The sequence below is a fragment of the Hypomesus transpacificus genome, chromosome 18 (assembly GCF_021917145.1).
Source record: "Hypomesus transpacificus isolate Combined female chromosome 18, fHypTra1, whole genome shotgun sequence".
Lineage (NCBI taxonomy): Eukaryota > Metazoa > Chordata > Actinopteri > Osmeriformes > Osmeridae > Hypomesus > Hypomesus transpacificus.
The window spans coordinates 9,047,557-9,061,966 of NC_061077.1; the positions used below are offsets into that span (position 1 = coordinate 9,047,557).

The 14,410-nt window shown below is 44.4% G+C and overlaps 1 protein-coding gene across 3 annotated transcripts in view; it reads left to right on the forward strand.

Moving 5' to 3' along the window:
- Positions 1 to 14,410, forward strand: part of plch2a (phospholipase C, eta 2a) — a 79,986-nt gene that overhangs the window by 43,857 nt on the left and 21,719 nt on the right. For 2 of the 3 annotated variants that reach the window (XM_047039232.1, XM_047039233.1), the window contains exons 1-4: positions 2,859 to 3,078; positions 9,108 to 9,254; positions 11,465 to 11,708; positions 12,644 to 12,773. In XM_047039232.1, the coding sequence (XP_046895188.1) occupies positions 2,874 to 3,078; positions 9,108 to 9,254; positions 11,465 to 11,708; positions 12,644 to 12,773 (726 nt within the window). In that variant the 5' untranslated portion in view covers positions 2,859 to 2,873. Of the gene's footprint in view, positions 1 to 2,858; positions 3,079 to 9,107; positions 9,255 to 11,464; positions 11,709 to 12,643; positions 12,774 to 14,410 lie in introns of those variants that run through there. The other variant, XM_047039234.1, reaches the window with a different exon arrangement.

Below are 14,410 nucleotides of genomic sequence, written 5' to 3' on the forward strand. Positions count from 1 at the left end.
AGACACCAATCCCCTCAGTTGGCATGGTAACTCTACACCAGGGTCCGTGCCCTTGTGGGCTCAATGTCGACCGCTGGAGATTATTTCGAACCTTAAAAAAAAACGCCTTATTTCTAAAATGTAACTTCACGTATTGCCTCTCCCCTGGTTTGACATTGCGGTTCTACATTTAGAGGGCACATGGGATCGTTAGATTGAGTTGAAGATTGTGTCCAAGTCTGGGGCAGTCATGTCATGCACTGACATCTGTCTCCTGTCAGAATGACTAATTAGGAAACCAAACCCTGTCGGTTTCTAAACCGAGTTTCTGTTCATTTGTTCAGAGCTTGTGTTACTTCCTCAATGAGTTCTTTCACATTATTTAGAGTGTTTAGAGCTGCATTGCACCAGTCCAGTGTTCTTGAGTCTCATACCAACTCTCTAGCTGGGTGGCAGCGAGCTTGTAGGAAGAAAAGCTGCAAGAAATGGATAAGAAAGAGAGAGGATGGCAGGAGAGCGGGAGATGAGATGGTCTCCCACAGCATTACATGCATCCTGGAGGCAGGTTCTGACACGTGTCACAAGGAACCTGTCAAGACACACTCATAATAAGGCTGATTAGGATGATGAAATCTGGATTATTAATTTTTTCACAGTGTGGGCTGAAGCGCCTCTTCTTGTTTTGAATCGACCTAACCTATTATAGTTTAGCTTGTGGATTTCTCTGGCAGGTCCAAGTCCTTATCTGTAGCTTGGTAGTGTGGGTGGAGTGTGTGTGTGTTGTGTCAGTGCTAAAATGCTATTATGAATTGTCGGATGAATCCACAGCACAGCTGATGAACTAAATATGATGTCCTGTCTGCTACCAAAAAGAAGGTGGGGTTACCACAGTCAAGCCCCTCCCCTCGGGGGTCTTAGTTTATATTTGATCACTTCATAATGAGAATGTTTTTATGGGAAACTAGCTGTTTTCAGCCCCCTCCCCCCACATAGACACACAAACATACACACACACACTTTGTTTTAGTTTGATCAAATTTCCAAACTGAATTAACTCAATTCCAACTTGATACAAATATATTAAAGTCATACAATTGATATGAAAACACAGGTTTGTCTGCATCAGACACAGGTGGGGCATACTATCTGGCCTCGCATGTCCTTGGCCCATGCTTACCCAGAGAGCAACTGAGGTAACATCCTGTAGTTAATAATAGACACTCACAGCATGTGATCCAAACCACTCCAGATCCATCTCTCCCTGGGCCACTGACACTGAGATCTGTCTAGACTTTAGATTTTTTAAACCAGAGAATTCCCATTTAACTTGAGATGTGAAACTGCCTATGGCTGACCCTACTTAGAATGTACCTCTTGGTGTTCATCTTGCCTTCTGGAAATGTCAGCTTCTTTTACACTTTCAATAAAGAAATCCCACCTACATTACTACATGCCTAAAGCAAGACATTTGAACAATTCAGCATAAAGATACAAACTTTCCACACAATGAAGTGTTCTGTCAGACTGAAGATGGATAGGCCTGTTTCGTAATGTCTCAGGAGGACATAGTCTAATCAATGTTGTTGTGTCACTCCATCCTGCGCTTGACTGACTCAGCACCTCACTATACAAATGTGTATTGTTACAGTTCAAACTAATAGTCTAGGAATTGATTTTTGCTTGCAGTTCATGTTTTGTCTGTGCTTGTTTGACCACTGACCACAGGGTGTAAACTAAGCAGAATGACTGACCGCAGTGCTTTTGAGATAGTAGAGAGTTACAGAATGGCATTTAGGGTTGAGTGTGGAAAGGCAGAGTAATTAGTAAACAATATATTTCCAATGTTATCTTTCACTCAATTCCTATCTAAGTGGAGATACTGATGGGCCTCATGTAAAGGAAGTTCAAATGTAGCATTGGCTAGCTGGAAGGGAACAGATGAATAATGTATCCTTTAACATGAGAAAATCAGGAAGTGTCTAGATCCCACTGTGAGGACCACTTATGTTCCTGTCTCGCCACGCTGTGGGTGGGTCGTGTGTACACCATCTGACCCGTGTTTTATGGGTGTGAAACACTGTTTGTTCCCGGAATGGGATAACCCCAGCTGATATTGTATGGTGTAGCAGTGAAAGTAGAGTTCTCTACTCGTCTTGTGAGGTCTTTTTACAGTATCGTTTCCCTTTTTATAACGTGGGTATTCGAGCGTGTGTTTACTTTGTACGTGTGCGTGCAGGCTGTGCATGGTGCTAGCCATGGTGCTGAATTGCTTTAAGGGCGCCACTTCAACTTTAGTTTCTTTCTTCCTATTCCTTAAATTTACTTTGATTGAAGCAACACTTCTAACATTTCTATTTTAAAATGTCGGTACTACAATTCAGTTAGATTATCACTCATGGAAACCTTACAACGGTCAAGGAAGAAAACTGTAATTTTGCATTACACATTACGCTACATATTAAATCATATAGCTCTTTGTATGTATTTTGGGGTCTCACTAATTAACTTACAAAGCAGGTGGTTGTAACACGCATTCAGAATAGGCGTATATGTCGAAGTGATCCGGTGATTGGGTAATTAAAACGAACACCGACCAATACTGATCAATATTTAGAATTAAATTGAAGGTCCTCAAAGAGTTGCTAAACACAAATCTTTGGAGTAGGCTATGTCTAATGCGGCTCCAGACGAGTTACGTACCTGGACCATCAGTCTAGGTTGAGTATACTACCTGTGAAAACCATAGCTGAAAACACACGAAACAACGTCGGATGACGCAGACTTTGCACTGGCAGCCTGTGGCCTGTCAGGGGTTAATTGTATCAGACCCAATAACAAACAGGGCAATATGGCGGACAGAAGTAGATTTCAAGTTTGTTCATGGAATACTTGCCATGTTAAAGTATTATACTTTTCAAGACACATCCTGTCCTTCGTTTAATATTAACACGCCATTCAGATTTAATATTACTGCCACTTTATCAAAATTCAGAAGACGCTACAATAAATTTGATGTGCACTTATTTTCCACATATTGCTTTTCAAAATGGCCCGGCAAGTCAGCATGGAACAAAAGCCTTTCCGAACGTGCAGGCCACGGTGAGTAAAAAAAAAAAGGTTTTAGGCGTCGGTTAACTTTCTTCATATAAGCTACTTGAACTATCAGCCAAACAAAGTTTGAAATAGTTAATAAACAGGCTTTCTTTTAAAACTAAATCCAACGATCAATAACTGACAAACAACACTTCTAGGACAACTATTCATAAACAATCGCTTTGGCCTATCTCATCTAAATTACAAGAATATACTTGGCCTACACAAACTCAGATCAAGCACTCCACTTCTTTTCAATATTTGAAGATATAATGAGAACGAAGGAGGGTTCATAAAGGACACGTCAGGAGTTTTTTGGAGGATTAGTTTTCCCCTTAATTTTCCTTTGCTTGCTTTAGCAGGGTCTGAAGTTATTTCTGTACACATGTGCTTGACTATGCTGTCTAGAACAAGGGGCTGGACAAGGCCTTATATGTGAAACATTGTCTAGAAAGGATGAAAATAGCATGAGGTACCTTAATTGTAGATCAAGAGAAATCCCAAACATGAAACGAAAGTGAAACTGACTGAGAGTTCTGTGTTCATACTTCCCAAACTGTAATGATCCTGTTCCTCCTTCATCTTGAGAAGAGTGAGACATGTACTGTGAGAGTAAGAGTAAACGTGTTTTATGTTTCTTCTAGTCTGGGGTATTCTAGTGTGCTCAGTTGTGTGTGATTGTTATCACTTTGATATTTACAAGTAAACCTCAGGTGACTCTTGCAGAGATTAAATAGATTCATGAACTGGTTTGTAAAATAACAAGAGTGTTTACACCTCTGTTGGGGATCTGCCTGTCCTTCTCCCTCTCTCTCTTGCTGTCCCTCATTCTCATTTCACACATTAAGTAAATCCCTCAGACCCGGATTACAGAGTCCCAGAGATTAGGATTGACGCCCACAACATGTTGCATAGTTTGTGCATAGGATCCCTTGGCTACCGTTCACTCCACTGTGTCTCCTGGCTCTCTCTCTCACCTTCCTTAGGGACAGCCCTTTGGATTGCCCCAAGAGAACTCCAGCTGAACAAAGAACTGCAGAAAGGAGAGATAATGGAATTGTGTGAATCCTGGCCCCTTAAAAAATGCTGGCGCACCTTTCTGTTGTCTAAGATGGAGACGTATTGAAGAAAGCAACCATTGACAGATTTTCTGCTGTGTGAGGGAAGCAGCGTTATTGACAATCTGTTGATGTCATTTGGATTGAATTTTTTTACCTTTTTTATTTCGGTCAAAGTAAAGATTGCAGTCTCTGATCTGTTTGAGAGAAAGCTCATAAAATCAACTGTCAGCAAGGATTGTGATTGCCAAGAATTGACAAAACCAAGAAAACACTGAGAGCCACATATTGAGACACTACAGAAAACAGGCACAACAATCGACAAATGCTTTCTCGCTCTTTTTGGACCTCGAGTGAACGGTTTAGATGACCTCATTTCACTGGCAACATCTCTACCAGCCGAAAAGTCTCAAACCTAGCATCTAGTCAAGAACAGTCCAAAATTGAGGTTGGAAGTCCATATTTGTTCTTAGCTTTAGGAGAGCATAACTGTGAGATCCCTCCTGCATGAGTTCTGCTGTGATGAGCGTCCACTTGTCCCCGAGCCCTGTGAGCTCAGCGCTGATGTGCCTGCCCGGCGCTGGCTCCACGCGTGACAGGCCCCGCCCTGGGGCCAGGAGGAGGACGGCTGCAGCAGCCAAGGGTGCGAGCCCCAGCTTGGTGAGGAGAGTGGAAGAGAAAGAGAAGTTGCTGTGTAAGAGCCTGCCACGGGCCTCCTCCTCTCGTCTGGTCGAGGAGTTCTTCTGGAGAGAAAGAAGCATGTTTGCCTCCTCCAGATCGAGTCTGGGGTTCATGGGTAAGCGTGGGGCTTCATGGAGGTTGATGGCTGGTTGGCGACCAATGCCGGATAGAATTCGTAGTGTAGCTGTAGAATGTTGTTGTGGGTTGTGTCATGTCATCAGAATGTAATAGATTGATGCTGACTATTGTGGATTTGTTATTGCTGCATGTTTGGTGTGTGTCGTAGGAGCACAGGACTACTAACTGTACCAGAGTAGCCTCCTTAGTGGCTTTACTAGTTTTGCACCTTTTTCTTCAGTTACGTCTAAAATACACCTTTGTGACTAAGATGCCTGTTTGTGTGTGTGTGTGTGTGTGCACGCACCAAAAAGATAGACATATGGACTCCAGACAATCCCCTTGAGCTTAACCTAGTGCCCTGACGGAGCAAGAGGGAGTGGAGCCGTCTGACTCCGCCCTCCTAAGGCAAGGCTCTCCTGGCCCACTTTTCCCCCAGACTGCACTCCAACTGGGACGACAGATGACGAGGTCATCACCTTGGTTACACCTGCCTGCCATTGGTGCAGGTTGCCCAGTGAAGGATATTAGGTCTGACCCCTAGCTTGACTCACGTCATCCTCAGCTGTTTGGGCTAACCCCCAGACCCTCTTCTCAGACGTCTTTTCCTCCCTTATGAACCAGCATGGCAGCTGTGTTGACCAGCGTCATTTTCATACCGTCCAAAGACCTTGTTAACAATGTAGGTCGTCTCAATGCTGGAATCGCTTCCACATACCATCATTGTAACTAGGTCAGGAAATGAACTAGGCTGGAGTAATGCCACCAATAATTGTAGCCTCTCAATGAAATTACTTTGATTAAGTTTCTTTTTTTAGACTTTTTAGTCTGTCTTTAGTTGGTCAAAAATTAGATTAGGTTCCCAGTAGCTCACCTGGATTAATTAGGGTCAAATAAATAAACCACTTGATCCAATCAGATGTAATCTTGATTCCTGTAGGGATTTCCCTCTCTGATACTTAGTTTTCCTGTTGTATCAGTTTGATCCTCCTGCCCCATACTCACAACAATCCAACCTGCAGAGATCCTGAACCCTGATGTGTGGCTGACACATGTTGACCTGCTCAGTGTATCAGTGTTTCCTTACTGACAATCAGTTTGCAATATTATGCATAAATATTCCTTATGTTTAGTCTGTTGCATGTTTTCCTCATATGTTGGTCAGTATACATTTGAAGCTACGGTAGAAGCGCCCATATGTTCATTTCTTTTCTTCTCCATTCTGGGCTTCAGCTTTATATCTTCACATCCTTTAACCCCGACAGTGTTTCTATGGTAACCAACCCGAACCCGGTAGAAAGTTTGGAGTGGCCAGCACTCTCTTTCACGCTTTCTCTCTTTCACGCTTTCTCCCTTAAAAATATATATTGGTGCGTGGTAGTCTTGTTAAACCTTTGTCTGTAGTGTCCAGTGCCTCCTTTAAAAGTTTCCAGTGAGCTGTGGGGAAGTGGGTCAAACTGTGAAACTAAAATGTTGTCTTCAGTTTGTGCCTGTATTATGCAGTGTCTCAGTGAATAATGTATAAGGGATGTGGATGTGCTGCACATGGCCTGTGTGACTCCAGTTACAGCTGCATGTGGACATGCCAGACCTCTGGAGGACTTGTCCACGTTTTAGTCTTCATACATCTTTGCAAGCATCGGCTATCTGTGAGAATGTCCACGTTATAGATGTTGTTTTCCATCTCAAACTCAAAGGATACCAAAAGAGAGAGAGGTGAAGCAGAGTCCTCCACTTACTGTACACTCACTCATACTGTACAGTACACACACACACACAATAGTTTATAGTCACCTTGCGTGGCTTTACACGCTAACAGCTCCCACACATCCAGTCCACACCACCTGTGTGCTGCTCCCTCGTGTTCCTAGTTAGGGCTGACAAGAGAGGAGGCTCAGAAGGGAGGGTGGAGCTGGGCTTGGGTTCCCAGTTAGGAGTAGCAGATGTTAGCCTTGGCTGGAGACTTCCTGAAGGGCTGCAAGGAGCCCACCCCTGCTTCCCTCCCTGCTTCCCTCCCTGCTTCCCTCCGTGCTTCCCTCCCTGCTTCCCTCCCTGCTTCCCTCCCTGCTTCCCTCCCTGCTTCCCTCCCTGCCTCCCTCCCTGCCTCCCTGCCTCCTTGTCTGCCTCACTCCCTCTCTGCTTCCCTCCCTGCCTCCCTGCCTGCCTCATTAAATTGAAGTGTAACTGTGATGGTTCCCGGTTGGAAAACTAAGAAGGCAGACCCACAGTTTGGTTTTCAGAGCAGTTTGGGGAATAGGGAAGAGAATCTCTCAATTATTGAGGCCTTAGTGTTAATGTGAATTGGAACGTGTGTCTAAGTGGGTGTGTTTGTTTCACTGCCTGGTGTGGCCAGGGGTGGGTCATCATTTTGCTTGACTGTAGTGCATCTGCACAGTGGTCTGCTTTTAACAATGTGCATTCATGTGTGCGTGTTTGCAGGCTGTGTGGTTTAGGGTGTGGTATCGATCAGGTTAGAGTGTGAGTGTCTCTGCCTGGTTGTTTCTGGGTGAGTGCCAAGGTAACAGACAGGTCAAATACCATGTCAATAGAAATCCGCTCTCGGCGTTACACAGATTTCATTGACATTGTCTGCTGTCTGAGTTATGAAATGTTAAGAACTGCACAATTCATCATTGTCTTTTATTTCTGCATGGCAGTGTTGTATTTATTAGATTAAGGAATAGACTATTCAGTGTTCAAAAACACTGAATAGACTATTCAAAAAAAGGTTGTCCTCGTTTGATGGTTCAGAAGCAGCATCATCAGCTGAAGAACTATCGCTACATTGTACATTCTTGTGTAGAAAGTCATGTTTAGTCAAATAAAAAGATAGGCTATCTGTTTTCAACCAGCAGACTGTAGTCATAAACGACACAGGAATGTACTCACATTAGGCCTGGTCACATTCAACATGCCTCAAGAAGATGGACCACAGGAAAGTTGGCCTCATTCTGTTAACAGATTATCTGTAGGGTGCTTGTTCTACTTCCAGCTCACGTGGGTAGAACAGGACTGTTTCACTTTCTAGGGAAGGTAAGAGAAAAATGACAGTTTTTAGCATTACATGGGTCTAGCCTTCCTATTTGGTGGAACTGCATATAAAATTGACCCCGACAGTTTGGGATTGAACTACATTAGCCAGCACCTTGGGGCCTTTTGTCCCAACCACCCCAGAAAGCCCAGTCAATGGACAATTAAACCAGTCCATCATTGGAATGCCTGTGGTACTTACAGTTGATACTAGTTTGTGTCAGAACGGTTATCCATCTTTATTGTAAGCAACTCTAATTGGAAGTAATAACAAAAATACCAACTACTTTAAATGTTATAGTCAGAATTTTTTATTTTGGGTTCAACAAATGTTATAGTTGGTGACAGATGTCTACCAGCTACTAAGATAATGTGGTGTGATGATGTAGAAGCCAGCTCAGGGTGAGATACTGTAGAAGAACAACAACAGCAGCTACATATGTACACCATTTGCTGGACTATTTGAGCGAAAGATGTCGAAGAGACACCCAAATATAGTGTCCCACTCAGTGTCTGACTGAATCCCAGACAGCATTTTAGTACTTTTCATTAAATGGAGTGTCTTTTTTTTTACAGCAAACCACTTCCATCTTCAAATGGGTTGGGTGTTGGTCCCTTTATAGAAATGCGGTTCAACATTGACCTGTGAACAAACAAAATGGATTCTGGCATCTAACAATACTCATGGTCCATGTTTTATTGATTTGAATGTCTTTCCCCTTCAACACACTGATATAGTGGTCTTGTTAGAGAGACTTTTGTGAAGAACTGGCTTCAGCCTGTTCTCTGCCAAGTGAAACTCGGTGGGATGTGACAGCCATGTCCAATGCATGTCTGTGAACTGGACTGTGTGCGTGGTAAATAACTGTTCATTGTAGAAGCTCCAGAATGGAACCCAGATGGTTGTTAAGAACACACGCGTGGTGGATCAACACTCTCATACACAAGCACAACACAGATCAAGATGTGTGCACATAACACACACACACTGACTTCTGCTCAAATGCAAAGCAACATGTGCATACACCACACGAACCGTGGACAGATAATCCCTAATAAACCATCGTTCTCTCTCTCACACACACACACACATCAATAAGTCAATGTGCAGCCATCTGTAAATGTCTGTCTATCTCTCCTTGTCTCCAGTGGAGAAATGCATGAGTTCCATGCAGACAGGGACCCAGATGGTGAAGCTCCGCGGTGGCTCCAAGGGGCTGGTGCGCTTCTTCTACCTGGACGAACACAAGTCCTGCATCCGCTGGCGGCCATCCCGCAAGAACGAGAAGGCCAAGAGTGAGTCCTCTGTGCTTGCACACACACACACACTCGTACGCACACAAATACATGTACACTCATTGTGGCACAACGTCTTAACTAAATTTCAAGTGAAAGTTTTTATTTTGTTGAGAATAAGGGTGAAGTTTGTTTCAACTTGTATAGCTGGCCTCTCTTTCAGTCCTGTATCTTTGTCCGCCATCACTCCTGTGTCTTTGTCCGCCATCACTCCTGTGTCTTTGTCCTCCATCGCTCCTGTGTCTTTGTCCTCCATCACTCCTGTGTCTTTGGCTCTGTGCCTCACTCAGACTTAATACGCTTTATGAGTGGCCTCAATTATTCATCAGCTTTAACGTGGCCAACCAGCGACACATGATTCGGCACAGACGCCGCACAAGTAGAGTCACGTACACACTCAGAGGCACTTACACAATCTGACACATCCATCCTCCTCAGCATGCAGTACTGGCCTAGGTTTGAGTGAAACCTGACATAACCACACTTGTTCTGTTTGTGTCAAAGAGCAGACTGGTGAGTGGCTAGCTGAGCCAATGAGACTGAGCCTGATGACCCAGACTCTGGATTGCATACATTCAAATCCCTCTTTTTATCCAACTTCCCATATTACTTTTATCATCATGCATTTTCTATCAGCCCAAAGCTTGTCAAATGATTTGACTTGAGCACAAACAGGCCAAGAATGGCCACACTAGGAGATATTGTACTGGTGAGTCTCCACATACAGTATTATGTATAAAAAACTTCTCAAAAAGACAAGCACCAAATGGAAGCACCACATGGAACGGACAGGCATCTCTAATCGGGCTTATTTAACTCTCTCAGTAGCTTGAGGTTACAACACCTGTGGTGAATAATGTGTCCTCCTGCATTAGTTATGATTGGACCTGGTCCATGGACACGTTCACACTGAGGTGAGAGCGCAGCACACTACACCACCACACACACCGCAGCATGGGTTATTCAGTGGCTGGGCACAACCTTTGACATCCAGCCGAGTGTGTGTTGACATTGTTCATTTAAGTAGGTTTCATTTTCCCATTCATCCAGGTAAAATGAGATGAAATGCATACTGTGTGTGTGTGTGTGTGAGAGAGAGAGATCCATGCATTTTTCTATTTCTGTGGAACTTGTTTCATGTGAGCTGATTCAAATGAGAGTGCGTTTGCACAATGCATTGGGATTAAGGGTTATTGTGAGTGTGTGTGTGTGTGTGTGTGAGTGTGTGTGTATGTGTGTGTGTGTGTATGGACATGACTCATTTCATCTCTGTGATTCTAAAGATGAACAGCTGCTCTTCCCTGCAGGTGCATGTTTGAGTGTGTGTCTCAGTTAGGTACGCTCTGTGCATTGAACTGAGTCTGCCCTTAACTGGGAGACCATATGGCCTCTGAGAGGCTGGTGAGGTTAAGAAGTCTCTCTCTCTCACATACACACACACACACACGTCTTGGTCACAGGTAATCCATCGGTGAGTGTGTTCTTTGTCCTTGGTTGTAAAGGTTCTGATCCAATATGATGGTACTCTCAGCTTCTTTGTGTGAGAGCCATGACACATGAATGTACATTGTTATAGCCAGGCCATTAGTATTTTACTGTGCACATGTGACACATTGAGGGGGAATGCTATAACGCAAACTGGCCACAGAGGAAAGTGGAAATCCCATTATTTTCTCCGTCTGTTCCCATCCCAAACCAAGCTAAATGTTAATGAATGACTCGAAGGCAATCTCTTCCTGTAAAATGTCATTACCGTCCTGTAAGTGTTTCATCTTAATAGCGAACCTCTTTGGGCATACTCATTTGTCGAATGGAAGTTCATTTAGTTTCTGCTGTATCGCAGTGCCTGAACTCATAATTAAGACTTCCAAGTTAAGCTTCGACATATGTTGCCAGGACTATTTAACCACTGTTGTTTAAAACTCGTTACATCAAAAGTGGGCAAAACTTTTAATCCAGTGGAATTAAGTGAAATGTATCCAAGGATAACTTGGGATTTGCTTCCTTAAGTGAGTTTCCTCCTTCTCATCTTAGTTTTGATTATTTAGAAACAGTTCCTGATTCTCCAACATACTCAAATACCAATTTGCGTTTCAATGTCAGCGTGACAGTAAGGATCAGTGACCTCTCATTTCATCTTTCTAGAAAATAACTGCTTCTCATCCCTTCCTCTCCTTATTACACCCCCTGTCCGCCTTTCCTTCCTCCAGTCTCCATCGACTCCATCCGGGAGGTGTGTGAGGGCAAGCAGTCGGAGATCTTCCAGCGCTACTCCGAGGGCAGCTTCGACCCCAACTGCTGCTTCAGCCTGTACTACGGCGAGCACATGGAGTCCCTGGACCTGGTGTCCAGCACGGGGGAGGAGGCCCGCACCTGGATCACCGGCCTCAAGTACCTGATGGCGGGCATCAGCGACGAGGACAGTTTGGCCAAGAGGCAGCGCACACGCGACCAATATCCTTCACCTGCGAGGGGAGGGGGGGCTGCTGGGGTTGGTGCAGGCTGGGTGCGAGGGGAGGGGGGGCTGCTGGGTTTGGTGCAGGCTGGGTGCGAGGAGAGGGGGGGGGGGGATCGGGTCTGTTGGCGGACATTATGCACACATATGGGTGCTTCAAATATGTGTGTATAATGTGTAAATGTGATACGTGTTCTCTCATACACCCAGCTACTTTACTGAGTTCGACAATGCACATGCCCATTTTTCTCGTGTCCTTGTAGACTTCTACACAGGAACTCACTGTTTCGTTTCTCACACATACACACAGGAAATTTGCATGTGCACACACAGACACACACACACACACACAGCTCCCTGCTGCTCAGCCAAACCAGTAAAGCTGATGGAATGATGAAAGGAGGGCAAGCGAAGCTGTCAAAAGTTCCCATCATATCTTGAGTCACATGGTCACAAACACAGGCAGACGCATCCATCTAATATTAGACTCTCTGCCAGGAAGCTGGGGCTGTGCTAAACATCAATGGATATTGTGATTTTTCCAAGGGAATCCCATTGTCTTAAAGGAAGGCTGCAGTGTTTAATTGTGCGCAATTTACCATTTATGCTGTAAGATGGTTGACACCCATATCAGTATCCATCTGGATTCCCTGAGACTGTGGGATGACTATTCACTGAAGCTCCATTGTATGAATAGACCTACACACAAGCAACATGCAGGGATGCTGAAGGAGCAGCTCTGAAGTACAAAGTGTGACAGCTCCATTTGGGCGTGAACACGATCAGGTCTTAGCGCAGGGCATGAGCCAAACCTCCCATGCGGGGGGGGTGGGGGGTGTTCTCCAGGAAGAACCATTGACGGTGTGGACAGTCAGTGGGGCACGGGCGGCCCCTCCATGTCTCCTATTGGTCCTTAGCGTGCGCGCGGCGCCACGTGGCTGAAGCAGACGTTCACGGAGGCGGATAAGAACGGCGACGGCAGCCTCAGCATCAGCGAGGTGCTGCAGCTCCTCCACAAGCTCAATGTCAACCTGCCCCGGCAGAGGGTCAAGCAGATGTTCAAGGTACGCACGTCCCCACACCCTCCAGCGCTTGACATGTGCTACCTTCCTACATTGGGCAATGTTGATGCCAGGGAATGTTGCTGCCAGGGAATGTTGCTGCGGTATCATTTCTCTTAAAGTAGGAGTGAACACAAACACACTCAGCATGCCCCCTTACACACACACACACACACACTTCTACATACACTCTCAATGAATGACTTGATGATGAAGGCTGCTGGTGGTGTTGAGTGAGGGATGGCGAGACAGGTGTGAAAGATAGACAGAGAGAGGAGGAGGGAGGTGGGGAAGCTCAGGGAAAGGAGTGACAGCAGGGCTTATTAGTGGCCTTTTACCACGGAGTGTGTGTGTGTGTGTCTGTACATGTACAGCACAGTTGGTGTGGTAGGGGGACTCTATTTGGTTTGTTCCTATGTGTTTGTGACTGTTGGCTGTAAGATGAAGGGGTGAAATGTTTCATGTAGGATATCATTTTAGTTGTATGTGATGCAAAAAAGCCCTTGAAAAAGTATGAACATTGTTGTCTACCTCAGCTACATATGTTTGTTAGTTGCTGTAAGAACCTATTCAAGTTCAAGTTCAAGTCTTTTATTTGTCAGATGCACAGAACAACACAAGGTCAAACTGGGCACTGAAATTCTTAAGACAAGACAACGCAAGCACCTGACATAACATAACATATAAGTACACGGAACAAATTTACATCTATGCTGAGCTTAGATAAGTGAACATCCTGAATATACAGATAGCAATAAATAAACGACTATACTAACCCTAACACTAAAACTTCTAAAATTACAGATAACAATAAATAGTACACTATACTAACCCTAATGCACAAAAAAACAAAAAAAAACTGTTTCAACCCTATAACCTATCTAACCTTAGTGAAGTACAGTGCAATAGTGCAAATTTGCAGATCAGTGACTATGTCAATGACCAAACAGGAGCCTGGTGGCGAGGTACAGTGAGGTACAGTAGTGCAATGTTACTGAAAGAGCAACCAGTAGCTGAAAGTGACAGTGTATAAGTGACTAGTACAATTCAGCTACAGCAAACTGTGAAATGGCTATTCTCACCAAAAGTATAAATTAAAATGTTAATGACTTTCATAACTTAATTCCCTGAATCACTAAAACTTCCCAGAACAAAATACTACATATTACAAGACCTTGACCTCTTCTAAAGCTGATGTGAAGTCAGTACTGGAGGAATATGTAATGACTAATTGGGTTAAACAAAGTTTAAGTTAATTTCGTTTTTCAACCATCGGTTTTGAATGGTTCTCCGTTGACTTTGTGCAGGCAGAGGGCCCTGTTAATGCTGGTGCTGTTAGCTCTGCTAGCTTCTCCTCAGACCTTCAGTAAGCTTGACATCCTGTGGAGGGGTCACCCATATGGTGCTGCAGGGCCACAGATGGCCTCTGGTGCAATACACTGGAAACACACCAGAGACCAATTTGTATGTGTGCGTGTGTGTTTACATGGTTGGTGGTGAACTGCTTAAACACTCATGTTGGACTTGTGTTGGACTTGGGATGCTTCCCAGTGGGAGAACATTATCAAGTGTCAACATTAGGGGACCTGCCTCTTATGTACACTACGTGGATGGAACAGAGCAGTGGACTCTCATTCATG